Genomic DNA, 27,969 nt, shown 5'->3' on the forward strand with positions numbered 1-27,969 from the left:
CCCGTGTTTCCGTGGGCCCCGGGACATCCCGAGGCCACACGCTGCCAGGAATGAGGTGAACGGAGCAGGAGGGCGTTTGCCAGGGGAGGAAAAGGGGCAAAGTTGCCTCGAATTCCTGCCGCACACAGCGGTGAGTGGTGACCCAGCCGGCGTGGAACAGCCCGGCAGCAGGCAACGCATCCCAGGGTGTTCAAATCTCCTGACAAATAAACAGCATTGAGGCTGAAATAACAGTTTAAAAAAAAAATTCATTTCGTCTTTTTTAAAAAAGAAAGTACATATAGATTTCCATTTCCAACACCAGCAAGAAGTCCAGAGCTCTCCAATGAGAAAGCAGTTTTATTTCCATAATTGCCTGAAGCAATAATACACCTAAGCCGCACAACGCCCGATCAATCCATCACGACAAACACGGGAAAATTTCTATGGTGTTTATCCGAAGGACAGTCTGTGGGTGCACGATGACTGAAAAAGAATGAAAAGAGAAAAAACAGAAGATCGGACGAGAGCACAAATGGTTTGCGTACCTTAGGGGGCTGGGGAGGGTGCGAGGGGTGCAGGCTGAGCCCCGACGGGGCCCGGCTGGGCAGGCGTTTAGCATCCGTTCCATTAAAAAACAGGGAAAATTTCTCTCTCTGTCATGTCCAAGAAGCAGCAGCCGTTTGGGAACCATAGACCCTGCACAGGACGCTGTTAAGACTCACAAATATCTGCGATTGCACAGCCAGTGTTTAAGGCCAGGGACAGAGAACCAGATGGATTTTTTCAAGCAGGTTTTCCGCCAGGCTGTGTAACAACGGGAGCCGGGGCAGGGGAACATTCAGCCACCACGCTCCAAACACAGGGGGCTGGGCACAGGAAACTGCGGCATGAGGGGCCCTGGGGACACGGTGACAGTGACAGCGTCCTTCCCCAGGCGCTGGTGTCACCACATGTCCCCTCAGAGCCAGCAGCACAACCGCGGGGAAGGACACTGTGTTCTCCTCTTACTTTTCTTCTTTTGATAGTTGTGCCTCTTCCAAAAGCGCATGTTGATCTTCGGCCACGACTCCGTCTTTTCAATCACGGTAGCCTCCACACGGACGAGATCTTTCCTTAAAAATAAAATGTAGAAGTATCACTGTTTAATTATTTACATTCTCCTCGTATCGGTGAGCAGGTTTCTGGGGAAAGCAGCGCAGATGACACATCCTGCCTCACAGGAGCTAAAGTCACTGGGAAGGAGGGGAAGCCGTCAGGCTCTTGGCTTCAGGGTGCAAACCCGAAAGGCTGGAGATGCGGTGCACGGATGAGCCCAGACAGCACGGCAGGCAGCTGGGGGCAGGTCTGCTCACCTTCCCACCTGAATGATCCCAGCAAAGGCTCCGTGACACGCGCTCTGGCCCCCGTTCCAGCAGGGAGCACAGTAAGCACTGCTGGAGCCTGTCCCTCCTCCTCCCACACGCCTCTCTCTGCCTCCGCTCCTGCGCCGTCCCGCTTGTTTACCCCAAACTGGAAGAAAAGCCAAGGTCTCCCTGTGGATTTCAGGTACCGCTCCCTGCCTTGGAGCTCAGCCTGAGCAGGGAGAGCGCTCAAAGGCTCCAGTTATTTCTGGATCTCATTTCCACATGGAAATTCTCAGCAAGTAAACATCCTCCTCCCCAAGGACGGAGATGACGGACGCGGCCCATAGTCCATCACAGGTGAGGGAAATCCCAGAGTAACTCGTCCCTCCGCGCTACCTGACACACACGCATTCCTGCCCCGCCGGGCTCTGCAGAGCTCCCACAGCAGAATTCCAAGATGGAAAAAAAGAGTGTTGGGATTTCAGCTGCCGCCTGGAAAGCGCCAGAGCTGGAGCAGGCGGCAGCTCCCTGCACGCACCAACACCTCTCCCAGGGGCACGAGCCTCCGGACAGAGCCCAGCCTAAAGCTCCGCAAAGCCTAGTTTTAATCAGCAGCTATGGTGGAGGAAGAAGAGACACTGGTGCAGCACCGCTGCAGAGTGGCATTAAAAACTCATTAGCATGCTCGTTTCGCGACCAGAAGACATTTAAAGAGCTTTTTCCTGAGAAACGGCCCTGTCTGCACTGCGGACCCGGGGAGCCCATCCAGCCTGGCTCTTCAGCAGGGTCACCGGGAGGCCAGGGGTTGAGACATTTACCTTCTGGGTGTAATTTATGTCAGAGAACACATCCGCGAGGGAGGAGGGAAGGAAAACCGCAGAGAAAACCGATATATCTGCATTTAATGACTAGCCCAGAAGAAAACAGACATCAGATATTCTCGGTTTTAAGAGACCACTGGGTGACCCTGACCTCCCGGCTAAAGGCTGTTCTCTGCATCCAGCAGCACCACTGGAATACACGGCACGCTCCGCAACACCAGGACAGACACCCCCAAACGCCCCATGTTCCTGTGCCCGCCGTGCTTTACAGAACCCCCAAACACCCCGCGCTTCTGTGCCCGCCGTGCTTTACAGAACCCCCAAATGCCCCATGCTCCTGTGCCCACCATGCTTCACCGCTGCACAGTCTGTGTTGCCTCCTGCCCGCAGGGGCAAAGCTGAGGCACAGCAGAGACCAGCTCGCTGCTGAACACAGAGGAAAATCTTTCAGCAAAACACAGCCAAAGAAAAAAAACCCAACCAACAAAACTCTTAATTGAATGGTTTAGGTATGACTGGAATGTCCATGAAAATCCAAAGTGGGTCACAGGTTTCGCAGGGGCTGCCATGGTCTCCTGACACAGCACGGCTGCCCCATTGCTGCACGAGGCAAGAAAACTTCACGCTGAAAGCTCACAGATCGAAGCTGGGCTGAAAGCCACTGTCATTAAGCAGTGAAAAAGATCCAGGCAAGCTACAAGCCCCAAGGGTCGTAACTCATAGAGGCAATAATTTCAGCTGACAAGATCACTCGCTCCCTCCCTGCAAAGGTAACAATCTGGGAAAGGAATAGGACCAAGGGCCTTTGCCATTTCCACCAAAGCTACTGCAGAAACAGGCAGGTACAGGAGAAAGAGCAGGGTTCATCCAGAGAAATAAATTCCCCATCAGCTGCACTTTGTCTAGATATAAGCTAAACTTTCTCAGAGAGGCACCATTCATTTTGTTTGGATCTAAAACAGCTGAGGGTGCTGAACTGATGGCCTGAAATCCAAACCTGCCCAGGTTATGCTCACCCCTAATCACAGCTTTGGAAAGGCCCAGCAATTTCTGCAGTGCACAGGTACACACGGCACAGCCCTGTGCTGCCTGGCACGCTGGTGCCATCGCCCAGCCTGTCACTCACATGGCCACAGACCCGGCAGATCCCGGAGCAGGAGCCAGCTCGTGTTCCCAGAACAGCCCCTCCACGCAGAGATGTTCTGCTGCACTGCTGTTCTGCCAGGCTTTGGAGGAGTGTCATCTTGGGAGCCATCCGACTGCTACAGAAAATTAAATTACAATCATCTGTCCAAAGCAGGACGAGTTCCTACCCGCCTCCAAGCCTGAGCAGGGAGTGCAGCTGTAATGAGCTGTCTCACACAGACACCAGTGCAAGTATTCACAGATGTGCTTATTTTTAAAACAACGGAGGACCAAAACCGCCTTTGTTTGCATCCAACCTCTTATCTCCCCTCCCAAACATCTGCGGTTTGGGCACAGCGGGGAGCCATGTGAAGGAACGGCTGCGGTGCACGCTGCCGTGAGATGCTGGGCTCTGCTCGTCCTTCCCGGCGCGTATTGAGTGCTGGGGACTCGGGGGAGGATGTCACCTCCCCACCAGCCCCATTCCACCTGCTCAGCCTCCTCCTCATCCTCCTCCTCCCTCTGCCAGTGCTACCGGGTTGCAGCTCCTGTTGGCGCGGTGCGGTTTGGTCTGCCCCGAGCGACTGGCAGCGCTTTCCCTGCACTTGGAGCACTCACAGGGACCCAACAGCTGGTTCTCCTCAGGCCACATGCCAAGTCCAGCACAGGACGTGGGAGCTGCCCAGAACCAGCCCGGGGCCCGCGGATGGGAGAGGCAGGTGAAGGACGGTGCTCCCGAACCGCCCGACACGGCACAGCCCTGTCTGCACAACTCGGGCTCTCACTTGAATCCCTCAAGACAACATTTCGAGTCCGAATAATGAGATTCCCCTTCCTAAAATCTTCTGCAAGTGCAATACCTGGCAATAACTCAAGTACTGCCAAGGGTCTGCGGTTCCAGATCTCTTTGCAGTACTGTTAAAAGGACCAGCAGCCCTCAAAATCCTGTTAATACGGGGACCCAAGGCAGTTACAGCAGCGCAGCTCAAGTCATGTTAGCAGCCGTACAAACACGTTCCAAGCAAGTCCAAAACACCACGGAAAACAGAAGTGAAACCAATCTGAAACCACATGGTTTTTCCAACCTGAATCCACTAGAAACAATTCTCAGATGTACAAGTTCCTCCTTACCTGACCATTCCCTGCCAAAGCCGGGCCGGTTCAAGCCAACACCTCCGCGTGCGGCTCAGCCCCCAGACACACTGAGCACCCACAACCCACCTTATCTCGACTTGCGTTTTGCCACTAAAACCTCTTCTCCTGCAGCAAGCAGCTCATGACTTTGCTCCTGGCCAGTGCTCAGCGCTGAGCAGTTACACCTGTGCCACACACCATGCACTTTTGGGGAAGAAAAGGCCGAAGAACCAGCTGTTCTGCCAGGTTCTATAGCGAGTCCTACAGCATGGGGAGGGGGAAACTCCTCCTCCCCGGTTCTGTCATTGCTGCACTATGTGACTAGGAGGAAGGGAAAATCAGGAACTCCAAAATGAAGATAAAGGTCTGCTGGGTTAAGACACAGGTAAAAGGAAATGGGCTTAAAAACCCAAGTCAAATTAAGAGATTAAGGGATGGGCAAGGATTTCTGGGTTATTCTAAGACGACTATCATGAAATTAGGGAGTAAAGATGCTGAAGAGCAGGATTTACTGCTAGTTTCCGCAAGTCTTATACCATGAGAAAAAGATCCAGCCCAAGAGAGGTGCATATCCTGCGGTTACCTTAGAAATGGGCACTGCTGCCCTGCCCTGGCACTGCGGCAACAGGGCCAGCAGAGGCCGGCCAGCTTGGTTTATTGTGATTCAACAGCCACAGGGCCAGGAAAAAAGCTACTGCTGATAAATCCAGGTTTCTTTTCTGTTTCAGGGACTGTAGGAGCCCTGAAGCTACAATTAAGTACAATAATTGTCTTGAAGATAGTTCTTGTATGAGACATCTTACCTCAGGAGCGGCCTTCCAATAAGCGTGAAGTCGTCAGCACCAACCAGCAACACCTATGGAAAATAAATCAGGCATATATCACTGGTTCACTGCCCCAGGAGAGATGCAAACAAGAGCTTCCAAATTCTACAGTCACCAGACGGGACCCAAGCTGGTTAAAAACAGGCCTTGATGCGTTCCAAATCGAACGCTGTTACTGGAGAGGGGTGGTGGGAAAGGCAGCTAATGGGCAAGAAACAGACTCATTAATCAGCCGGTCTTCAGGAGAGCTGGTCCTGCGAAAACGTACTTGAGGAGTATCTTCCACGCTGATCAGAACACTCTGAACCTTCCTGTCCTGGCTCACCAGGAGCTGTAAAAGATGTGAAAAGCAATCCAGGGCAGAAGAGGAATATGCCTTGCGTGGGATCTGGAGGAATGACAGCTCCTAAAATCATCGCATTTCTATTGCCATTGCTACGTATCCCAGTAGAGCAACACTTCCCTCATTCTGCCCCGTGAGGCCCCAAGACGGGCAACAAAGAAATGAGCATGTGGAGGATTCACCCCCCAGGGACCAGCCCTGCTGTCTCAGGGCATTTCAACCCCCTGCCTCTCAAAGGGCCAGTGAAACCCCAGAGGTCACGGTGGTTCGGCAAGTTTGCCACTTCTCCACTCCCATTAGAGCTCTGCGTTCCCAGCTGGCTGCTCCCTGCAAATCCTCCTCTGCGGTGTGAGGACACAGACGACCAAACGCCCCAAAAGCTGCCCCAAAACTGCACTGCACAGCAATGGGTGAGTGGGAAAACTGCCCGGTCTCAACCGTTTGCCTGGCTCTAACAACCACCAGCAAGATTAAACCAACATAATCCCACCTCATCGTCTTTCATTTGGATTAACGAGACTCCACAAGTTCCTGCTAGTTAACCGAGGCTACGGTTAAAGATATTTAATTGTGCCTTGGCAATCCTCCCACACAGGCACCATCCCTCTCCCTCCACCCAACACACTCAGTGCGATAAGGATCTGGCAAAGCGCTGAGCAGTGACAGTCCCTCCAGGAGCAGCGCAAGTGTTCTGGGTGCTGGAGTCTGGAGGTAAACACAGGCTTTAACTGTTGTCTCTAGAAACAACAACTGTAATTTTGTTGGGTTTTTTTGGATGAAGTTAGTACAACAAAAATCTGTCTCCTGACAGAGTCTGGCAGACTCATTGCAGCTCTGTTCAACAGAAATCACAATAATATTATCGCTAACTGATACTGGAACAAAACTAAGGCAAAGCAAATAGCCAGAGTGAGAACAGGAGATCCGACAGGAGCTCTTCAGGACGGGTTTTTAAAAACTGGCTTTCCCTTGGGGGCTGCGGGCAGAAATTGGCTCTGCTGGCATGGCACCTCACCTTTTCCATGCGGATCCGGTCTCCGCACTCAGCCTCCAGGACGTTGTCCATCATGATCAGGTCTTCGCTGGTGATCTTCCACTGCTTGCTGGCGAAGTGGACGACGGCAAAGAGCCTCCCGTACTGCCCCGCTGCGATCAGCCTGTTCACCCTCTGCACCACCTCTGTGGGACAGAGCAGGGAGGGATCGGTGCAGCAAACCCAGCACAGCGTGCAGGGCCGCTCTAAACCAGCTCCTGTCGGTGCAGCAAACCCGGCACGGCGTGCAGGTCCGCTCTAAACCAGCTCCTGTCGGTGCAGCAAACCCGGCACGGCGTGCAGGGCTGCTCTAAACCAGCTCCTGTCGGTAGAGTATTTTAGTTGTTGGCAAACCCATGCATAAACAAACACCTCATATATACAGTGTGCAGCTAATGTAACACTCAACTTCTCAGCCTATTTCTTAGCACCCTGAAGTTCACTGTATTGAGATTTAAAGCCTTCCAGGACAGGGTGCTTGTCCACACATCCCACATGTGGCAGGCAGCTCCCTCAGTTTCCGTGTAACACGCAGAAGGCCCAGGACTGCAAACACTGTGCAAGGCACATGGGAACATCAGGAAGTTTGGGAAAGCACACAGGGAAAGGGCTCCCGTGTGCTAATAAAGCCTGGCCTGAGAACCTGTACCTGCTGCAAAGACAAAGCCCTTTCCCTCGCTCTTTTCCAGAAAATCTCTTCCCACAAGCAGAGCAGGTGCCGGAGCAGCGCGGATATCAGGGACGAGGTCCTGCACACAAACAGACTCGGTTCTCTGGGATCAACTCCCTGTGCAGTGAAGCCAAAACCAGTTTTGTTGGGAACAGCAAAAGGTATCGCTAACAAGTGCCGTTGTGCTGCCAAACAGCAGCTTTCCACCCTCCTGAGCTGCTCAGGAAAACAGCAGCTTCTCTGTAACTGGAAAAATAGATTTTCTTCATTGTCCGCAAAAGTGGCTAATCGTTTTTTCTCGGAATGTAAACAAAACAACATCCCTTTGGGACAGACAAGAATTCAGCAGCCAAACCAAACCCAGCCCTTACAGGAACACGCGGAGAGTGTCCAAGTTTCAGCCCAGCAGAAGCAAACTATTGAAGACAGAGGTAAGAACAGAAACGATCTGCAAGACAGTAGTTGCTGCAGTTCCCACTAGGATGAAGAGTTTAGCTTCTGTGTTGCTGGAATTGCTGTCCCAAAAGAAAAATCCACTGTGCTCTCTATTCTCTGATTCGCAGTGGTTCACTACAAAAAATCCAGAGAAAAGATACAACCCCCTTCTCTTTGTTATGCCCTCAACAGCACAACGGGTACAACAAATTTCTTCCCGCTCTAAACTGCTGATCTATGTACATCAGTGGTCCTGTGGTCAACATTTCAAAACCAAAATTCCAAAATACTGGACCACAATTTTCTCTTGGCAGAAAACACGCAGAGTCATGCTCTAACGAGGGTTATTTCCTTGTCAAATTTCAACTGGCTGCCCACAGGCCTTTCTCATCTGTTTGTAACCAGAAAAGGCACATTGTCTTCACTGCACTTGGGACCTCAAGTTGCTGATCACTCCTCCAAACAGACTCAGTGACAGGAAACATCAAGTGATGTTTCCATTTGACTGTTAGCACGGCTTGTATCTCAGCACCATGTGGAGTGACCCCTCCTGAACTATCCCTGCATGTTCCCACAGCCAGCAGGAAAATAGTGGGCAGAATTCAAGTGCTCTCGCTGTCGTTTGCTTTGGATGAGCACAGCCAGGAGCTAACGACCCCAGCTCATCAACAGGAGGAGGGCATGAGGCAGGGAAATCACAGGAATCCATGTGGATCAGTCAGGGGAACATGGGACCCCGTTCACCATGGGGCTTCTGCACATCAAACTGAGCAGTTTACGGTTCACCGCTGGGTCAATCCGTGCTCAGGGACAAAACACTCATCTGTCACTTGAGCAACCCCAGGAGTGCAAAGAGAGAAAAAGTTCTGCGCAGCATCCTACAGACATGCGAGGCTGATCGCTGCGGGGTCTGGGCACTACTGGCAGGGACCACTGGCTGCAATCAATGGTCCTGACCAGCCGTAGGGACAAGAATCGGTTCACTAACGTCACGTCACTCCCCAGCTGCTCGCTGTCACATGTCACAGCTCTGCAGCCCCGTCAGTGCCCACCACCCACCTGCTCCTGCTGGCTCTGGCATCGCCTCAGGCACTAAAACCCACCCGCTCTCTGGTGTGCCCACCAGCCAACTGCTTCTGCTGGCTTCAGCTCTTTCATTTATCCGTTAAAAGAAAAATAATTGTTTTTTCCTGTCCAAAATGCTTGTTTCATGCTTTCGAAAGCAACACATCACATCGGGTAAGGTTCCTCTGGGGGTGTTACAAGCTGTCACGCTCTCTCTAAGGGCACCTCACATTCTACCCAAACCCCCAATACCAGGAGCTGGAGCGCAAGTCCAGAGACAGAAATGTGAAGAACAAAAATCAGCTCCAGTCATTGCAGGCACTTCTTTACGCTCAACGGCAATGGTGGAGTGCCAGTCGTCACCTGGGGACTCGGGACCTTTACCTGCATGATACTTCGCCTCTTCCACCGGGTCTGGGAGCTTCACTTCAGGCCACGGGGGCGAAGTCAGAGACGTTTTGGCAACAAGTCTGTGAACGACAAGGAAGGATTCACTTGTAGGAAACAGATATTATCAAGAGACGTAAAACACGAGGAGAGGAAAAAGGGTAAAAGAAGCTGGAGACGGAGCGGGTTGACTGAGAATTCCCCCAGGCTGGGTGATGGCTTGTTCCTGATGCCGAGATCTGCAGCTGGATGTGCCACTGGTGACCAAGCTCAGCAACCACCAGTGACGTCCCACCACCTTTACAGACTGGAATTGTGTCACCAACTCCAATGGGAACAGACCCACCTTAAGCCTTGCTTACACCTGAGCTTTAGCTGAAAGGCTCTTGTTAAGCTTTTCCAGGTATAAGGCACAAGTTACCTCCAGCACAGCTGAGAGGCTGAAGCGTTAAGGCTCCTTCAGCGCCAAGTACCAAGCCCTGAAGCTACCGGCAGCAGGATGAGGTGCCTTGATGGGGAAGAAGGGCTAACGTGCATTCCTAACGAGCATTCCTAACCAACCTTGAGCGCTGTGCATCACTGACTCACACGCATCCTTTTTGCCTCTATTCTCTGAAGCTCTTCTCTGTTAAATAGACAGTTTAGAGAGCACCTTAAGACCGCAGCTGGGTTCTTTACAGGAGAGTTCTGCAGCTGCTCTTCCTTTGTCACCGACAGCTGCGTTCCCTGAACAGCAATAATAACGGCATCTCCCCCCCAGCGCCGTTCAGCATTCAATACCACAAACGCTGAGCCCAAAAGCCTCTTCTGTGCCGTTACTGTATCTGTATGATCGATAACACCGTGCTGGGAAGGACCAGCAGTGGCATCTGACGCAGCTCCTCAGCCCGTCTGGGATCAGGCCGAGCGTGGTCGGGAGCGGAACACGCGCTGTCCCATGCCCAGCCCCGCACACTCATCGCTCCTCCTGGGACTGCGAGCACCAGGATGCTTTGCTAAAAGGTGCAAATTAAGTCCTTATTCTTCCCGAAAGGGCAGCTTCCACTGCCGTGACACGGAATGGCTTCAATGACATCTCTTTTGGAAGGCTGTGCAGCTACACCAAGACACGGGTCTCTGTTTCCAGACGTGGCACCAGTCCCCACAGACGCTCCTGGTGACCAGCCCAGGGGCTCCTGAGTGTCACAGATCCCCTTGGGGTCACTCAGCACTGACACACCACGGGAGCAGCCACGGCTCAATCTGCACCAGCACCCAAGTGACAGATTCTGCACAAAAGACACGTTACCTGGCGCCTGCTCTACCTTCTGCACTGAGATGTTGCTCCGTTACCTCCTGAACATGGTCCATGGCGGGCACAGCACCTCACACCGACAGTCTGGTGCACAAACAGGCGCCTGAGGGCAAGCGGGGCACAGCAGCGACACAGACCAAGAGCCTGAAAACTGCCAGGGGCGTTTCAGCGAGCAGCCAGGAAGATGTTCTCGTTACCTGTCTTGGTGGGTTCCTTCTGCTTTCCTCAGGATTATCACCAGGCGGGATCCTCTGCCTCTAAACTGAACTATTCTAATAATTCCTGAGGGCCCATGCCGCTGACAGCGGCACAGGCAGCGCTACATCACGAGAACCCCTGTAAAACATCAGAGCCAAACAACAATTAACTCTGCTCAAACGGGTCATGGGGTGTTAATTCAAAAATGAAACGCTGCGCGAAATGCACAGTGTGAGTTTGGGTGGAAATAATGCAAATGGCACTGGCTTATAATTAGTTGGTTTTCAGGAACTCTGGGACAAGGAGCAACAAGGAGGACCAGAGGCAGCTGTTTGTGTTTCTGTGTAAGAGCCAGATACAAAAACTACCGATTTGCTCCCAAAGAACTAGGGAACAAAGCACCGCTCTGAGCAGGGACGGTGCTTTGCACGGGCAGAGGTCTCATCAGAACACGTGGCAGGGCAGGGAGAGGAGGCTCCATCCAGCAGCGCTCGGGGATTAGCGCCAGAGGTGCCAAACGCCTTTACACACACAGAGACGTGACTGAAAGGCACCAGATTATAGTCCCTTATTAAGCAGGAATCTACAGTACCACCAAGGCAATCTTGGATTTAAAGAGGAGTGAGATTCACCCTGGATTTCACTGAAATGACCAGAGAGGTGTTGGTTTCTGAAGCATGAAGGGAATGGTGCTGCTCAGTAAATCCTGTCTCTGTCACAAATGGGGAGTTCAGAATTTCCTCTGTGCTGAGATCTACATTTTCTATAAATAACGCAGGATGCACAAGCTGCATAAATATTCAGGAATAAACATTAGATGCTAGTGAAAGGCGGCAAAATTAACACAAGAGCAGCTGTGGTTGATCGGTTCCCTCTGTGCTGCCCAGTGACGCCTCTCAAAGGGCTGTAATTTCCCAGAACTCAAAGCAATTGTGAGCAAGTGCACAACCACAGCACTGAGGCCTCGGGGTCTGCTGCGGGGTTTGGTGACAACACCAGGCATCGTGTGTCGGGGCAGACACCCAAACTGCTCCCACACGTCTGAGGAGCAGCGGGAAGAGGCCACACGAGCAAATCCTGCCATTTTTCCCCAATGCAGCTACATGAATTTGCTATTTCTGCAGTGTCCCCTTCTGGCTGAGCGCGCAGCAGCGCAGCCCGCACCAGATCGCAGCAAACAGAGACACAAACCGGCAGCTCTCAAAGTGTGGAAACCAGTGACGCCTGGAGTCTCCCAGCATGGCGTCCTGCAGTGCTGGGGCTGTAAATCACATTTTATGAAGACTGCGGTGCCATTTCTGCATTTGTCAGGTATCAGAAAGCCCAGGCAGGAGGTGGCCCTTGCCAGAGGAGCAGAGAACCTGCACCTAAAACCACGAGTGGCAACTGAAGCCCTTCCTGCAGCTGAGGAGTCTGCGATGTCCTGACTTGAGCAGCTTCTCTGCTGCCTGCTACAGGCTGAGCCCACCCTGCTGTCCTTTCCTCAGCGCAGGATCTAATTATCTGTCTCTAGACTCTGCTGCTTAATTTCACAGATCAACAGAAGCATCTTCCTGGCAATGGTGACCACAGGCAGAGTCCAAACCTCACAGGGGTCACACACATCCCCTTTCCAAAGGGAAAACCAGCTCCACCCCTACCAAGGACGGTTGGAAGCAAAGCAGAAAGTCGGGTGACATTACCCTTGCTGCAGCGACGTGCTCTGGGAGCTCTGGTGCCGAACTGCAGACGAAAGCAGGAAAGCTAAAAGGGAGAGAGGGAGAAAAAATTAAAAATAAGCAGCAACTGCTGGTCCCAAAGCTCCCGAGCAGCCACCACAACACCAAGCGAAACAGGGGAGTGGGAGGAGCGGGGCAGGATCAGCAGATTTGGGTTTAACACTCCCACATCTGGGTTTTCACCGTCCCACACGCCTGTTCTTCTAGCACAAGGAGCAGAGGAGCTGCGCAGCTGAACAAGGAACAACAACCGAATACGGGAATCAGAAGAATGTATTAGCGCTTTTCAGGGCAGCATATACACAAGGAAACGTTCACGGAAAGAGTGAAGCTGTGTTACCGTTCCAATACACAAATATGCAAAGAACGAGGGGCATCCTACAACTTGAATTACAGTTTGAGTGTAGCCTCAGCATTTTTTGGAAAGACACCGGACTTGCACATGCTGTTAATTAGCAGAAAGAGACAAAGGCATAAAAACGTATGTTCATGGATTTATCCCTCTGTTATCCCAGGGATAACAAGACGTGCTCTGGAACAATTTGCTCAATTAAAAGACAGACCCTGCACAGCTTCTTTGCAGGAATATTATTTTTTTTGCTCACCAGCCAAAGCACAACCAGTACAGGGGACTGGAAGCACATCTTAAACCCACACGTACCGAACTGTCTCGTGTGCAGAAGCTGCGGCTCGCCCAGTCACAGAAACAGAACCCCAACGTGAGGCCAGAGCCCCCAAACCCCCATGTGCTCCCAGCAACCCCCACCAGCTGCCCAGCCAGGGCGGGAGGAGGTTCGGGGGTCCCAATGCACCCCCCAGCTCCTGAAATTTGCTGAGAGGTTCACAGAATCATAGAATTACTTGAGTTGGAAGAGACGCTTAAGATCTTGAGTCCAACCATAACCCACCCTGGCACTGCCCCGTGTCCTGAGAACCTCATGTCCGTCTGTCCAGCCCCTGCAGGGATGGTGACTCCAGCACTGCCCTGGGCAGCCTGTTCCAATGCCCCACAGCCCTTTGGGGAAGAAATTGTTCCAAGATCCAACCTCAACCTCCCCTGGCGCAACCTGAGGCCGTTTCCTCTGCTCCTGGCGCTTGTTCCTGGGGAGCAGAGCCCGACCCCCCCTGGCTCCAAGCTCCTTTCAGGCAGGTCAGAGATCAGAAGGTCTCCCCTCAGCTCCTGTTCTGCAGCTGAACCCCCAGCTCCCTCAGCCGCTCCCGTCACCCTTGTGCTCCAGCCCCCCACCAGCCCCGTTCCCTTCTCCCAACTCGCTCCAGCACCTCAAGGGCTCTTTCGGCGTGAGGGGCCCAAACACCAGGCTCGAATACAGCGCGTGAAGCCGCCCCTCCTGCCCGGCCGCCCCGCCCGGTCCCTCCTCACCTGCCGCCCGCCGCCGCGGCCCCGCCAGCGCGGCCGCCATGGCGTCACGCGCCCCGCGGCCCGGAAGCGGAAGTGACGGCGGGGCCATGGCGGCGGAGGCGGCGGAGCGGCAGTTGGAGCTGCTGCGGGAGGAGCGGGAGGCCGAGCTGGCCCAGAGCAGGTACCGGCCCGAGCCCGCGGGCACCTGCGGGGGGACCTGCGGGAGACGCTGCTGGCACCCCCTGGGGCCTGCGGGAGACCCCGATGGACCCTCCCCTGGGGCCTGCGGGAGACCCTGACAGAAACGTACACCTCAAGGACCTGTGGGAAACCCTGACAGCAGATAAACCTCAGGGACCTGCTGGCACCTGGGGAGACCCTGATAGAAATATAAACCTCTTAGGGACCTGCTGTCATCTGGGGGAGACCCTGACAGAAACATAAATCTCAGAGACCTGCTGGCACCCCATAGGGCCTCCTGTCACCCATAGGAAGCCTGGTGGACCCTCCCCTGGGGCCTGTAGTCACCTATGGAAGACCCTATGTCACCTACAGGAAACCCTGACAGACAGATAAACCTCAGGGAGCTGCTGTCACCTATGGGAAACCTGCTGACTCACTGCTATAGGACCCTCCTGTCACCTGTGGGGAACATGCTGTCCCCCAGAGGAGACCCTGCTGTGCTCACCCCTGTATAGCCAGCTGCTCTCACCTATGGGGACTGTGCTGGACTCACCGCACAGCACCAGCTCACCCTGTGGGAATCCCTCTTTAGGGCCTGCTGTCACCTATAGGTCCCAGCTCATGCCAGCAGCACCCCAGGGCTCCTCTTCTCCCCCACCCCACACTGCTGGGGCTGGAGCTGACACTGAATCCCACCCGACTCCGGTGGATCCCTTGTGCCAGAGGGGGCAAGGGATCCCCTGGTCTGCCCGGGTTGCATGGGGCTGTGTCGGGGTGCAGGTACCCCCACTTCTCACCCAGCCCTGAGGACAGAGGGTGGTGAGGGGCAGGATGAGGCCACCCAGGGCTGCCTGAAGTTCCCTGACACTTCAGCTCCCCACAGACCAGCCTACAGGCAACAAGCTGAACTGAGGGCCTAAGGAGAATAAACCTGGGGGATTTGCTTTTTTATTTTGATCCATACAATCTGCCCCCCCACCAAGTGAGACAGTTGACTATGGCCCCAAATGTCAGTCTGCAAAGCAACCACCTGCAGGGGGTTTGTCGGAAGTTAGCACAACCTCACCTGAAAAATGGCACATCTTCCATTTTAGCACTTACATGTGATAGGAGAAAATCCAGGTTGTTCTCTCCTGGGTTATGGGGTGTGGGTAACTGGGCAGGTCCTTCCTCTTCACCCCCAGGCAGGAGAGTAGAAAACATGGAGAAACGGGTGTTACCTTTGCTCCAGGCTGCATGAGAATTGCCCCGTTTCCCAAAACAGGCCTGTGGAAGCTGATCCAGTTACATCACTGCAAAATGATCACATAAGCCAACAGTTCAACAAGCTGGGGTCTGTTTGCCATCATCCCCCACCTTCTTTTCCATCTCCCCCTCATCTTTTTTGTCACCTGAAGCTTTGAATCTCAGCCTCAGTCCAAGCAAATGGTGTTCACGCTGGTGTGTGTTCCCAGGGCATGGCAGGAGAGCGTCTCCCTGAAGGAGCTGCAGCGCAGGGGCGTCTGCTTGCTCAAACTCCAGCCTGCCAGCCAGAGAACCGGCCTCTACGGGCGGCTGCTCGTGACGTTTCAGCCCAGAAAACATGACTCGGAAGCCGAGCTGCCCTACAACAGCTTTGGGCCCGGTGAGTGACATACCTGTCGGTGCAAAGCGGGTAAACAAGAGCTAGCTAGTGTCATCTTCTTGACATCTTTGTGTTGTAACGTTTGTGAAGACTGAGGAGTTGATGCAAAAAACGGGAGAAAAGGTTATGGCTACAGGATAAGCATAGAGGAAAACAGCCTCTTTTTCCCTCAACTTGTTATGGACACGTGTGTTGCACCAGGAAATAGTGCCGGTGATCAAAGAGTTGGCTTGCTTTCTTCTGAATCCATGAAAACAAAGCTCTGGTCTCTTATCATTAAAAACTTTGACTCTTTTGTCATCTCACAGGGACTGTGAAAAGCTGTAGCATGTCCTTAACATTCTCTGGTCTTTCTTGATCCTGCTGGCTGGCAGCTAGCAGTCACCTGGGAGGTACATACTAGTGTGCAGGCTCCTTGGCTGCTATTAAAAACTGAAATGGATGTAAAATGGTTTGTGCGAGAGCTCAGAAGCTGGTTTCTTCTGAAGTCTGCGTGAAAGCACATGGGCTTTCTGAGCAGCTCTGGCTGTGGGGAGCATGGCTGGTCCCCACCCCGAGTCCTGCGGTGCCAGCAGCTCTGAAGGTAGCTGGTTACCTGCTGTCGGGTGTCTTCTCACCACTCGTTGTCCTTTTGCTTTGTCACCTACGAGGACATTCTCCTGTGGTACAGGCCTGACACAGGCTGCCCGTGGCAGGAACATGGTGCCAGGGCTGCGGCTGGTCCTGCTGCCAGCGCTGGTCTGCATTGGGTGGCTGCTCTCCCCAGAATTGCTGCTTTTCAAAACGTTTGCCACACCTCACGCTCTCTCTTGTAACTTCTCTTGCAGGGGACATTGTGGGCCTTTACAATTCAGCTGACCGCAGGGACCCGCTCTCCACTGGCATCGTGACACGAGTCACCTCCAAAGCAGTGACCGTGGCCTTCGAGGACTCTGGGGACAACGTGCTGAGCCTGGACCACGAGAGCTCGTACCGCCTACTGAAGCTTGCCAATGATGTCACCTACAACCGGCTGAAGAAGTAAGGACTGCAGGGTTGCAGCTCACCTCAGGAGCACAAAAGCCAGTAGAAAATTGCCACATTTATTCTGGAAAAGCTCTTCTGAGCCAGACCTGAGTCTACTTCACTGGGCTTCGTTTCTCTCCTTTCCTATCTTGTTCTTCTGACTCCTCTGGCAGCTCCACTTCAGGGAGGTACCCACCTTTTGAGGGTGCCTTTCTTTTTCTGCTGGCTGCCAAGGAACCTGTACCGAGGTCTCTCAATTGGATGTGTTGTGCTGCAGCATCACAACAGCCTGAATTTATCTACCCCGCTGGCTGGTGTGGTCTTGTCTGTCCCTCTTCCTCTCCACCCCTCATCCCATGCTCAGCTGCTCTCTTGGTCCTGTCTGGTATCCCCTCTGGTACTCACTGGATTCTGTGTCGAGCCTTTTCCACCCTGGCAGGAGAATGTAATAGCTCTGTGCTGAATTAATGCGCTGAAAAGGCCCGGCACAAGGTCTGACCATATCACACTGGAATAATCGCGGGAAGTGGAAGCCTGGCCAGCACAAGGGATGTGTGAGCATCTGTGGGGGATGCAGCAATTCAACAGAATTAGCCTATTGTGGAATAACGCTTTTCAGCTTTGAGGAGTTCAATCTGTGCCCACAGTCTCCTGTCACAGGGCCCCGAGGTGTGCAGGGATCTCTGAAGGAATTCTTGCTGTGCGTAACCTGCCTGTTTCCTTCTTCCCAGAGCTCTCCACACGCTGAAGCAGTATCGCGGGGGTCCAGCCTCTCACCTCATCGACGTCCTCTTCTTTTCTGCCGAGCCAAGTGCATTCAGCGAGACAAGTAAGGATGCTTCTCTGTACAATTTTGTACCAGACCAATGGCAGGTTCTTTCTAGAGAAATTTTCTGCAGTTTAAGGTCAGAGCCCCTGGAACCTTCAGAGTCATGCACATGCACTGAGCCTCCTGCTGGTTTTAGTCTGGCTGGGTATGTGCAGCTGAGAGTTCTGCAGGGGTGGAGCTTTGTTGGGTGGTCTGGTGAGAGCAGCAATGTTGCTGCTCCTGTGCAGGTTTTCACAGAATCACAGAAAGTTAGGGATTGGAAGGGACCTCAAAAGATTATCTAGTCCGATCCCCCTGCCAGAGCAGGAACACCCAGATGAGGTTACACAGGAAGGCGTCCACGTGGGTTTTGAATGTCTCCAGAGAAGACGACTCCACAACCTCCCTGGGCAGCCTGTTCCAGTGTTCCGTCACCCTCACTGAGAAGAAGTTTCTTCTCAAATTTAAGTGGAACCTCTTGTGTTCCAGCTTGAACCCAGTGCAAAGAAATGGAAAGTTCCGGTGGGAAAAGGGCAGGAAATCTTTGCTCTGCAGAGCAAACAGTGAAGCCTGAATTTCCCTACCCACAGGTAAGGGCTCTGCCCTCTGTCCCTGCCCAGTTCAGGGATGCTCATCTCTTCACATGTCACCTCTGACAGAGGCAAAGAGCCAGAGCCCTGGGCGATGACCGTGCAGGCATTTCCTGCACTGTGCTCCTCTCCCAGTCCCATCTCTGGGGCTGCCCAGCTGAGACTCTTGTCATCACCATCATTAGCTGGCTAAGGCTCACTTTTCTCAGAGTGTGCCAAGTAAAGCTGAATTCTGCCATAAAACAGGCAGGATTTGTGATGGGGGAATCTGTTTGCACACATTCATGAGTCTGAAATTCAGTTTAGTTTATGAGGCATTTCTGATTTGCTTCCTGCCCCAATCCCATCCATAAACTTCAAAGGTCAGAAACTGCCAGCGCAGCTTCTGTATTGAAAATCCAATAACTCTGTCTTCCTGGGAATGAAGTGACTGTGGAACTACTGCAGCTTGAAACAGCATGGAAACACTTGTATTTTTATTTTTACAACCCCATTGTGTTCAGCCAAGCAGGAGATGTGCAGGCTGCTTTGGTTTAATCAAATACTCAAAACCTCACAACTTGTTTACCAACAACTGTCAAAAAATTGCATACAAGTAGAATCCCCTTTCACTCGAATATTTTTATGTGAATCTTTGAAAAAATGAAAGATGAAATGACACAGCTTACCCTTTCAGAAATCGTGGGGAAACCAAAGCTCTGATGGGCAGAATATCCGAGTGCTCGCTGACTGCTAACGAGTTTATCCCTTGGCAGAAAGAAAATAGCAGCTGGGCTGTGAAACTCGGGGAGTGAAGGCAGAGGCTTCAGAGCCATGCTCCCTTCCCCTCAGCACCCCTGCAGGCAACATTTCTGATCAAACATACCATGGATGGAGACGTAATGTTAGCATGAATCCTATCTCCGTAGTTCTAAGCACTGAGTTTAGCACAAATCAAACCTCTCAGCCTTTTGGCTACCTCTGGACCTTGGGGCACTCAGGTTTTTAATAATAAAGAATTACATTTTCATGAACTAACTTTCGTAACAGCTTCAACTCTGCATTTCCCCTGTGGTAGCAGAACTGGTTCTCTAATGAAGAAAAATTCCTTTTCACCAAATTGCTCAGATGCGCCGAACTGAGCCCAGAGGTGAATTTTACTTCTCGCAGCACTGAGAATACTGATTAATAGAACCATTCAGCTGCAGACAGAGATGTGATAGGAGAGAGCAGCAGGTCACCTGAGAACGGCAAAACACTGTGGCAGGGTGGAAAGGCCTTCTGTGTACCTTCTCAACTTATAGCTCCTTTCTCCCCAGCTGGAGAGAAGTGATACTGGCCAGGAATTAAATAATAATGACTTTAAGTAGGTCCTGCAAAGTGCCTTGAGCTGCCAGTCTCAGGTGAGTGGGATGGGAGGGCACCCAGCAGCTGGCTGGGAGAATCCTGGCTCGTACACCCGTATGGTGGGACACGCAGCTCCCCGGGTGCCCACACACCGCAGGACACAACGACGTGTCCCTGCAGAGAACAGAAACCCACAGATGTGTTGGCTGGCTGCAGAACGCAGCAAGTCTTTCCCAGGTGTGTGCTCTGGCACAGAAGAACAGAAAAACCTCACAGCGTTTCAGGCTGCTGCTCCTCCTTCCATGACCAAGCATCTTTGAGCCTGGTTTCCTAGGGAAACACTTCCCTGTGTTTGTCTCATCCATTATCTCATTCCAGACAAGCCCATCAGGAGTCTCAGAGTTAATAAGTTCTGTACATCTCATAAAACTGGCTGTCTAGACACACATCTGTATCAGCGCCATTCCAGGGTGCAGTGTCATCTCCACTTCAGTCAGAAGCCCAGAAAGCCAAGGCTAGAAGACAGACCCTATAAACACCCACCCAGAGAAAAAGCCGGTGCTGACACCAGAGGAAGGCCCAGAGCAGATGAGATCCATACCTAGAGGGGAAGCATTTGTCACCATCTTTTGTACAAACTGTGGGGAAGAACCAAATCACCAGGAGACCGAGAAGCAAGAGGGTCAGTGGGAATCACAAGTACCTGCTCAGTGCCTGGTTGTGCAAGGGTGTTCTCCAAGGGCAGAAGAGGCTCCAGCAAGTGATAAGTGCAGCAGCAGAAATCTAATTTTTAAATGTGGGGAGAAAAATTAGAAGCCTCATTTTTCAAGCATGGGAATCTCAGGGGTTTTAGGTGGGTTCTAATACCACTGTGCCTTTTCATAAATCATGTAGGGACTTGATATTGAATTGGTGAGAAACTGGTCAGGAGGTGCCAGTGCTATGGGGGTGGGAGCTGAAAGGGCAACAGAGGGACAGCGAGTCTGAGGGGGGCTTCGTGTCCCCAGGAATGCAGCTGTAGGTGCCCAGGCTGCAGCACACGGTGCAGAACTGAAACACAGAACACAAAATGTGGTTCCTCCACCCAGCAGCAGAGCTAACAGAGTCCCAATGCCATCCTCTGCTCCACTAGTGGCTGTTTCCCACTATGGAACCTTGTAATCTGGAGAAAAAAGGGAAAAGCATCTGTTTTTATTTTCTAACAGGGTGGTTACACAGAATCTTTGGGGCATAGCCAAATAGAGGGACATTAGCCTCGGGGCCAACTGGCAAACAGCTTTTAGTTGCTTATTTTTTGCTGTGCTGCACTGTGATCTTCTCAGGAGCAGATCGCAGCTGCCTGGGTTACCATGGGAGTGCAGGCTGCCAAACACCAGGCCTGGAGGATCCAAATTACAGTCTGTGTCATCCCAGGAGGGTGCCCAGATCCAGTTGCCAACCGATTAGGTTGACAAGGAGTCTGATAAAGCCAATGACAACATGGTTTTGAGGTCGTTAGTGGCTGCTGGCATCTGACCAGCACACGATACTGGCTTACTAAAAACAACATCAATATCACAGAAGGGTAATAATGACAGAAACCATTCCATGGCCTTTTGCCCAGCTCCTGACAACTGGCAGGGTCCCTGCTGTGCTGATTTCCTCACAGTGTGAGGAATATCCTCCTCACTGCTGGGAGATGAATCCCTCCTCGTAGTAACAGGCACAGGATGACTCCCACTGGAACAGTGTCCTGAGCACGTTTTTGGGGAGCAGGCCTGTGTGAGATGTTGTCAGTAACTGGGAAAAAAAAATGCAACTCAGAATAAATATCCTTGGCATAACACAGAAACACTAGACAGGCTGTGGGAAGAGTAACCTATGGAGCAGCAAAAAGGAGCCTGTGAAGGTGTTGCCAGTGGGTGGGTGGGATCTGCAGCTGAGGACAGGACTGGTCCCCACCACAGAGCATCTCCAACCCTCACCTTGCTGCCTCCAGAAGGGACCGAGTGGGAGGAGCAGCTTTCCAAAAGGCAAACTCTGAACTGCACAGGGTTTCTGCTCTTGTCAGACTCTCTGGGGAGCAAAACCCAGAATTCCAACCCTAAGAAATGCTCTGCTTGGCTCTTCCCTTCAGCCTGCGCTCCTGGCCCAGACACAGTCAGAGCTTCCACAGCAGAGACCTCACCCAATAAACCCTTCCCTGCTCACAGCATGTACACAGGGCCCTTGTGCCCATACGTTGTGGTGGATGTATAGAGGCTTGGCTTGCCAGCAGAGGCCAGCATTGCTCTGCTTGCTGAATGGACACATTCCCTTTTCTTGCAGAAATCAGTTTGTGCATTGCAGCAGGTACAGCCCTGTGCACACCACTAACACAGCTCTCCCTGTGTGCCTGGTGTAGGAACCCCTGTGCCCAGCCACTGGCTGGCTCACCTGGAGCACAAGAGGCATGGCTTGAAGCTAATTATACCCATTGCTGTAAAAAGACACATGAAAAGAGAGATGAGGAAGGGGAAAAAGCCCAGTTAAGCAGCAGGGGTGTCCCCAGTGGAAGGTGACCCAGGCAGAGCACTGGGGAGCTCAACCAAAACTTCCTTGGCTTCGTGGCACGTGTTTGGTGAACATGACAAGGCACTGGCAAAAAATCTTAAATGCTCCTTGTCCCTCTGCGATGTGACACCTCATGTCAGAGGCCATGAGGAGACCCTGGGCAGGGGCAGAGCTGGTGCCCCGGAGCTGGGTCAGTGGGTGTCCCCTGGGAGCACCTGTGCCACTTCCAAACTGGTGCTTCTGCAGAGCCCTCGGGCCAGCCCTGCTGGGCTGGGTAAACTGCATTTCTTCAGGTGAGCATCCCCAGAGCCCAGCTGGTAGATGGAAAGAGTTGAGGAGCCCCAGCATCCCGTGAAGGCTCCGTCCTCCTCCTCAGCAGCGTGTGCCCAGGCAGAGCCACATTCCCAGCCTGCCCACACAGCAGCTCTTGGCAGTGTGATTAAAAGGGAAGAGGGGGTGCGAGCGTGTGAAGAAAAGCCAGTTTCTGATCTCATTCCTTGAGGAAGGAAATATCAATGACTCCTACGTCCCGGCTGTTCCTCATTGTGGGAAATGCCTTCCAGTTTTTAAGCTATTCTTTCTTTTTCCCCAGCCCATGGGATGCTTCCCAGTCTTCTCTTAGTCATTAGCACACTAACTCAGAAATCACAAACAAAGCAAGAGGCAGGGTAACAGGAAAAAAGCATCGTTAGTCCTCATTCTTTCTTCCTCACCAAGCATCTTTGTAACCAACCTTATTTGTTTAACCCAGACACCTCACTTGGTCATGCTGCTTTAAAACTCAGTGCCAGAGGCCACAAGGGAGCTGCACATGAGTTAACCTGCCTCAAACCTGGAGAAACTTCCACACTTTTAGTCATACTTAACACAAGGACAGAGATAAAACACATGATACCCAACAGGGAACGGTGCCCAGAGATCTGTCTTATATAAGCTTCTGTGGGAACATTATTTTCGGTAAACCTCAGTGTAATGAGTCATCATCTCTGCTGTAATTAACTTCCATAATGAACAAGGAGATTAGCAGCAGGATTATGGGGGATGACAATAAATATGGGTTTAAATTAGATAAAAAGGTAAAAAAAGCAGCTTGTGAGAACGCAAGTCTTCTGCAGTGAAACCAATTCTGTAATGCAGTTTGCATATTCTTTTGCCTTTTTGCATTTCCGATCATTAAAGCCCAAATTAATTTTAGTTTTCATCATATATATTTTGCCAGTTTGTATTTTTTTCCTGCCTTCCTTTTCAGTTATTGTTGAACAACACAGAGCTGCTCTTTTGTGCTCACAGGTGCTGGAGTTTTTCCTGCTGCTTTTTCACTAGTGCAGTGTTGGGCTTGTTAACTGGAATGGGAGCGATTCGTTTGCAGGATCAACTAGTTCCTCCTTGAAGGTTTACTAGATGTGCTGGCTCACGTTTAAAATAAACCCAGAGCACACTCCACACCCAGGACATCCCACGATGGGTGTTACAGCAAGGAAATGCCTCTTTAAATGCTGAAAAGTTCCAGAACAGACTGGCCCTATTCACAACTGATTGCCTGTTCCTTACAAACAGCAGGGTAGGAGAGGGGGGGGAAGCCACGGGTGCAGGATGGGCAGCCAGTTCATTTCGAAAGCATCACAAGCTGCATTTTTACCCGTCCAGGCTCTTTTAGCCTCCCAGGCAGTACACAGTGTGCCTTCCTCCCCAGGAATGTTCTTTTGTTATCAAATTGATCAAGGCCAGCTACCGAGCGCCTCTCATTTGGATGGATGTGTGGCTCTCAGCAAGCACCCAGGCAGGGCTGAGCTCCAAGTGAAATCTCTTTTTGTCTCCCCAGAGCCCCTGCAGTTTTTCAACACCTCGCTGGACGCCTCACAGAGGGAAGCCGTGTCCTTTGCGCTGGCACAGAGGGAGCTCGCCATCATCCACGGGCCCCCTGGCACCGGGAAGACCACGACGCTGGTGGAGATCATCCTGCAAGCTGTGCAGCAAGGCCTCAAGGTGAGCGGCGGTGGCAGGACGGGAACGGCAGGGATCACCTTGGTTTGGTTTGCAAACCCATGGGGCTCCACGGCAGCTGGACCAGATCCAGCTGTGCTACACAGGAGGGTCCAGCTTGGCTTGCGTGGACCAAGGAGTTTCCCCATCAGCTGAAATTAGGGACAAGTAGAAGCTCCAAAGCTCAGGGTTGCTGTTTGTAGAAGACCCTGCATCTCTAGGGATGCAGGTCCTGCTGATGATCAAAAGCTCCTTTGTCTTCTAGCTTGAACCAACTTCTAGGCAGAAGGTTTAAGTTCACAGCTTGTGGCCTAAGCAAACTTCGTTATTTATGCTAAGCAAGTTACACTAAGCAAGTTCTACTAAGCAAGTTCTATAAGAAGCAGTATAGCAAATAGTTCAGTAAGCTAAGGCAGTCTGTTTCCTGTCATTTGAAACAAACAGGAGGAATTGGAGGTCTGTGTGCAGTTCTAGGGCAATGGTGTCCTTGGCATAATGGCACTCGTGCTTCAGAGCAAGACGAGAATTGCCTTTGGTGTCTGGAGGCTGCGGAGATGTCAGAGGTTTATTCCCCATAGATAAGTTTGTTCTTCCTCCCTCTATCTTCCTGCTCAGACACGGTTTCTCTGGCGTTTTGCTGTCCTTGGCAGTACCGAGCCCTGGCTTTCTCCTCGTGCAGGTCCTGTGTTGCGCCCCCTCCAACGTGGCCGTGGACAACCTGGTGGAGCGGCTGGCGGGGCAGGGAGTGCGCGTGCTGCGGCTGGGCCACCCCGCACGCCTGCTGCCGCACATCCAGCGGCACTGCCTGGACGCGGTGCTGGCCCGCGGTGACAGCGCACGCATCGTGGCAGACGTCAGGAAGGACATCGACCAGGCCATCGTACGTGTCCCCGCCAGGTGCCCAGGGGGGTTCCCAGCTCTCTAGATCCGCTGCCCAGGCAAGCTGCTTGTCTCCAAAAGTAATGACCAACTCTACTGCTGCTTGGGAGTCCTTAGAGGACAGTCACTGCAGCCAGGTGCTCTCGGTTGCCCCAAAATCAGTGGCGAGAAGCAGGTCACAGTGACTAGTCCTGTGTGAGCCAGGTTCAAGCTGGCATTTGTGGGTTCAGGGCACCGTGAGCCCACAGGGATGTTCCCGATCCAGATCCAACCGCATACAAACAGGGGTGGAATATTGAGCCTCTCTGTGGTCAGTCGGGAGCAGAAGGGCCACTTCAGGGGAGAGGAAAGGAAAACCAGCTTAGTGCAGGGACTAACGGTGGTGGCTGGAGATGTGTATGGCCTGGATTCACACCATTTACTCTGGGAGACATTTAACTGGCCTTGGAGGGAAGGAGCTGGGGCGCAAGCCTGGCGATTCTAGAAATGGAGACGGCATCTCACAGAGAGCTGCCGCAGTGACCTGCCACCAGCAGAACCCCTCCTTGCTGAATTCCTCATTGAAGTGACAAAATCCTCATCATTACTGCTGCGTGGGGAGGTGCTGCAGTGCCCTGCTCTCCAGATAATCTGTCTGACATTGTTCGTGCAATCAGCTTCACCAGAGAGCAACATTCGCCTCTTTAATTCACTTCCTAACAAGAAGTCTGGCTGTCCTGACACTCCCTCGCACTCTCAGGCACCTCAAGTAGAAAGCAGAGCACACTGTAAAAATGCATCCTTAATTTCCTCTTTCACAACCTGATTTTCTTCAATTTCATTTACAGAGCAGCTCTTTTACTTGAGATGATAGGTTTTGATACTAATTAGGTTGTTTTTCCTTCCCTGTTGTGGGGGCACATTGTCCAGCAGGCAGTTTGCAGCCGTGTCCAGCTTGAGAGAGCTCCTGTCTCCATCGGAGGTGCAGGAGGGCATCTCCACACCCCTGCATGTGTTGGCCAAGTCCATTGTCCTGCCCATTTTTAAATGACACAGACCAAACATGGTTTTCAGCTCCATGAACGTTCCGCTCTTTGGGAGGAGGTTTTTTTCCACCACTGATTTCCCATAGTAGAAGAGAAATTTGGGAGAAATCAAAGCCTTTAGAACTAACAGGTCCTGGCCCACCTTTCCCTCGTCCTGCCTCAGTTTCTTCCCTCCAATGTCCCCTTCTTGCCCCTGCAACAATTTCTTCCTTTGTCTGCTCCACATTTTGACTCTTCTCACTCCTCTCCTTCACCACTACCTCCAGCCACAGGAAAACTAATAATACAAATGAAAACCCACATTCTCTTTGCACATTTTCTACCCCTTTGTGTCTCCTTCCCTCACCTGTTCAGGCTCCAACCCCCAAAGTACCTGATAAAGAAGGGTGGTGCAGAACAGGGTCCATCCTGGTCCCCAGACAGGTCGCAGTGACAAGGCTGACAGCTGAGGAACAACACTAAGACCAGGTTCCAAACCCTGCAGGAGCAAGGTCTGGCCTTAAATGCAGCTCCCAGACCAATGAGTGGGTGGGTGGGAGCCCAAACGAGGCAGGTCAGGACAATTAGAGCCCTAACGAGAAGTGAGTGGCACCCAGGCTTACAGGGTGTCAAGCACCATCCTTGGGGACAAGTGACAGTGCAGTGTCACCTCTGGGCTGGGCTCCCTGTGCCCTCAGCTGCCCTCAGAGCTGAGTCAGTTGGGTGTTTGGATCTGGACGCCACCAGCCAACACCAGAGAACAGCTGCTGGTTTTAATTTACTAACTAGATCTTTTTTGCAGAACAGACATGAAAGTCAGCCCTACTGGCACTGGCAGTTTTGCCCACTCGTCTTCCTCTGGTTGTAGCAGGGAGGAAGTCGATGCTAATCCGCTTTGTCCCATCAGCTCCATGAATGTCAGGGCTGGCGCCCACCCTGTCCTTTTACATCAAGCTAAGGAAAAGACACCTGTGTGATCATGTTATCTGCGTGTCTGTCTGCGATCCCTCCCCTGTAGCTTCTGAGCCCATCAGCCAACTTAGACTGCCCTTGACAGACACGTAGAGGTCTCACAGGTGTTAAATACCTACAAGTTTAACCACAACAGGTAGCTGAGTAGAGGAGTGATACACATGAATGTCCTTCCTGGGGAAAACATGAGCTGAACCATGTTAGACACTGGAGAATCCATCCATAGAGAGGATGATCATAGGAGCCATCAGTTCTTATTGTTTTGGCTGCTTACAAAAGCTGCTGTCTGCAGTCCTCCCAGCTTTCTCAAGCCATCAGCATTACCTCCAAAGAAATAATCCAAATTTCCCTCTCAAGGTGACTCACAGTGACAATATCTTGGCTCTTGTCTTGTAGCTGCTGGGCTGTAGCCGGGGAAGCACTGGCAACCAGTGCTGACGATGTGATGTGTTAGATACATTCAACAGGCGCTGCTAAAATAAGGCATGAGCCTGTCTAGATATTGCTCTGAATCATTTACAGCAACTCAGAGATGCCCTTTTAAAAACACAAAGCTGCTGCTGTGGCTGGACACAGCGCGGTGAGCTCAGGGATCCTCCTGCTGCAAGGTCAGGTGGAGCCAGAGGGTCCCCGTGTCCCCTGAGCCATGGAGCAGAGTGAGACGGGGAGTCCTGGTTCCTCACCCAGCAACGGCACAAAACCCTGCTTCCCATTACGCCTCATCACCATTATAATTGTATATATTGTAATTATCCATCACTCCCTGCTTTGTGCCCAGGTGCTTTGACTGGTGCATAGACTTGGCCATTGTGTTGATGCAGTTCATCTTTGCATAGACAGAAATGCTCTCTATGCTTCAAGCAATACGGCTTGTGGAAGGGGCTTTCTGGCAGGGAGAGGGAAAAGGCACCAAGGTTCCGTGGGGCTGATCGTGGTGAGCCGGTGGCTCATGGTGACATCGAGAAGCCATGCTGCGTCCAGGGTCTGGGGTTGTCTGAGAAGCTGAACATATCCCTAGGGCTAGAAGCAGTTCATTCTACCTCAATATTTCTATTTTGTAGGCAAAAACCAAAAAGGCTCAAGACAAGGGAGAGCGGAGCCATTTCCTCAGTGAGATTAAGGCACTGAGGAAGGAGCTGAAGGAGCGAGAGGAAGCGGCGATGGCCGCAGCCCTGACCCATGCCAGCGTTGTCCTCGCTACGAACACAGGTGTGCGATCCTCTCCTGCTCTGCAGTGCTTCCCCTCACCTGCCAGGGGTCACATATAAACCCTGTGCTCGCCATCAGCATCCTACATGTAGGGAAGCAATTCCCCTGCCATGGAAGGGGAA

General features: G+C 52.2%; 2 protein-coding genes across 3 annotated transcripts in view; one reads left to right on the plus strand and one right to left on the minus strand.

Moving 5' to 3' along the window:
* Positions 1 to 321: 321 nt before the first annotated feature.
* On the minus strand, positions 322 to 13,809 carry MRPL21 (mitochondrial ribosomal protein L21). Its single transcript, XM_065635888.1, has 7 exons — positions 13,754 to 13,809; positions 12,337 to 12,397; positions 9,160 to 9,245; positions 6,588 to 6,751; positions 5,209 to 5,261; positions 991 to 1,094; positions 322 to 465 (listed from the first exon to the last, which is right to left on the minus strand). The coding sequence occupies exons 1-7, from the start codon at positions 13,791 to 13,793 to the stop codon at positions 401 to 403; spliced, it is 573 nt and encodes a 190-aa protein (XP_065491960.1). The 5' UTR covers positions 13,794 to 13,809; the 3' UTR covers positions 322 to 400.
* Position 13,810: 1 nt separating this feature from the next.
* The window catches only part of IGHMBP2 (immunoglobulin mu DNA binding protein 2), a 29,695-nt gene continuing 15,536 nt past the window's right edge, over positions 13,811 to 27,969 (plus strand). Inside the window, exons 1-7 of one of the 2 annotated variants that reach the window (XM_065635887.1) lie at positions 13,811 to 13,913; positions 15,370 to 15,539; positions 16,367 to 16,559; positions 17,276 to 17,373; positions 23,623 to 23,786; positions 24,463 to 24,663; positions 27,700 to 27,847. In XM_065635887.1, the coding sequence (XP_065491959.1) occupies positions 13,840 to 13,913; positions 15,370 to 15,539; positions 16,367 to 16,559; positions 17,276 to 17,373; positions 23,623 to 23,786; positions 24,463 to 24,663; positions 27,700 to 27,847 (1,048 nt within the window). In that variant the 5' untranslated portion in view covers positions 13,811 to 13,839. The remainder of the gene's footprint in view (positions 13,914 to 15,369; positions 15,540 to 16,366; positions 16,560 to 17,275; positions 17,374 to 23,622; positions 23,787 to 24,462; positions 24,664 to 27,699; positions 27,848 to 27,969) is intronic. The other variant, XM_065635886.1, reaches the window with a different exon arrangement.

This window comes from Caloenas nicobarica, chromosome 5 (assembly GCF_036013445.1).
Source record: "Caloenas nicobarica isolate bCalNic1 chromosome 5, bCalNic1.hap1, whole genome shotgun sequence".
Taxonomy (NCBI): Eukaryota; Metazoa; Chordata; class Aves; order Columbiformes; family Columbidae; genus Caloenas; species Caloenas nicobarica.

Coding starts and splice junctions, on each gene's coding strand:
- MRPL21 (XM_065635888.1), bottom strand. CDS start 13,793: ATGGCGGCCGCGCTGGCGGGGCCGCGGCGGCGGGCGGCAG. Junction 12,398..13,753: donor GCCGCGGCGGCGGGCGGCAG/GTGAGGAGGGAC, acceptor TCTCCCTTTTAG/CTTTCCTGCTTTCGTCTGCA. Junction 9,246..12,336: donor AGCACGTCGCTGCAGCAAGG/GTAATGTCACCC, acceptor TGTCGTTCACAG/ACTTGTTGCCAAAACGTCTC.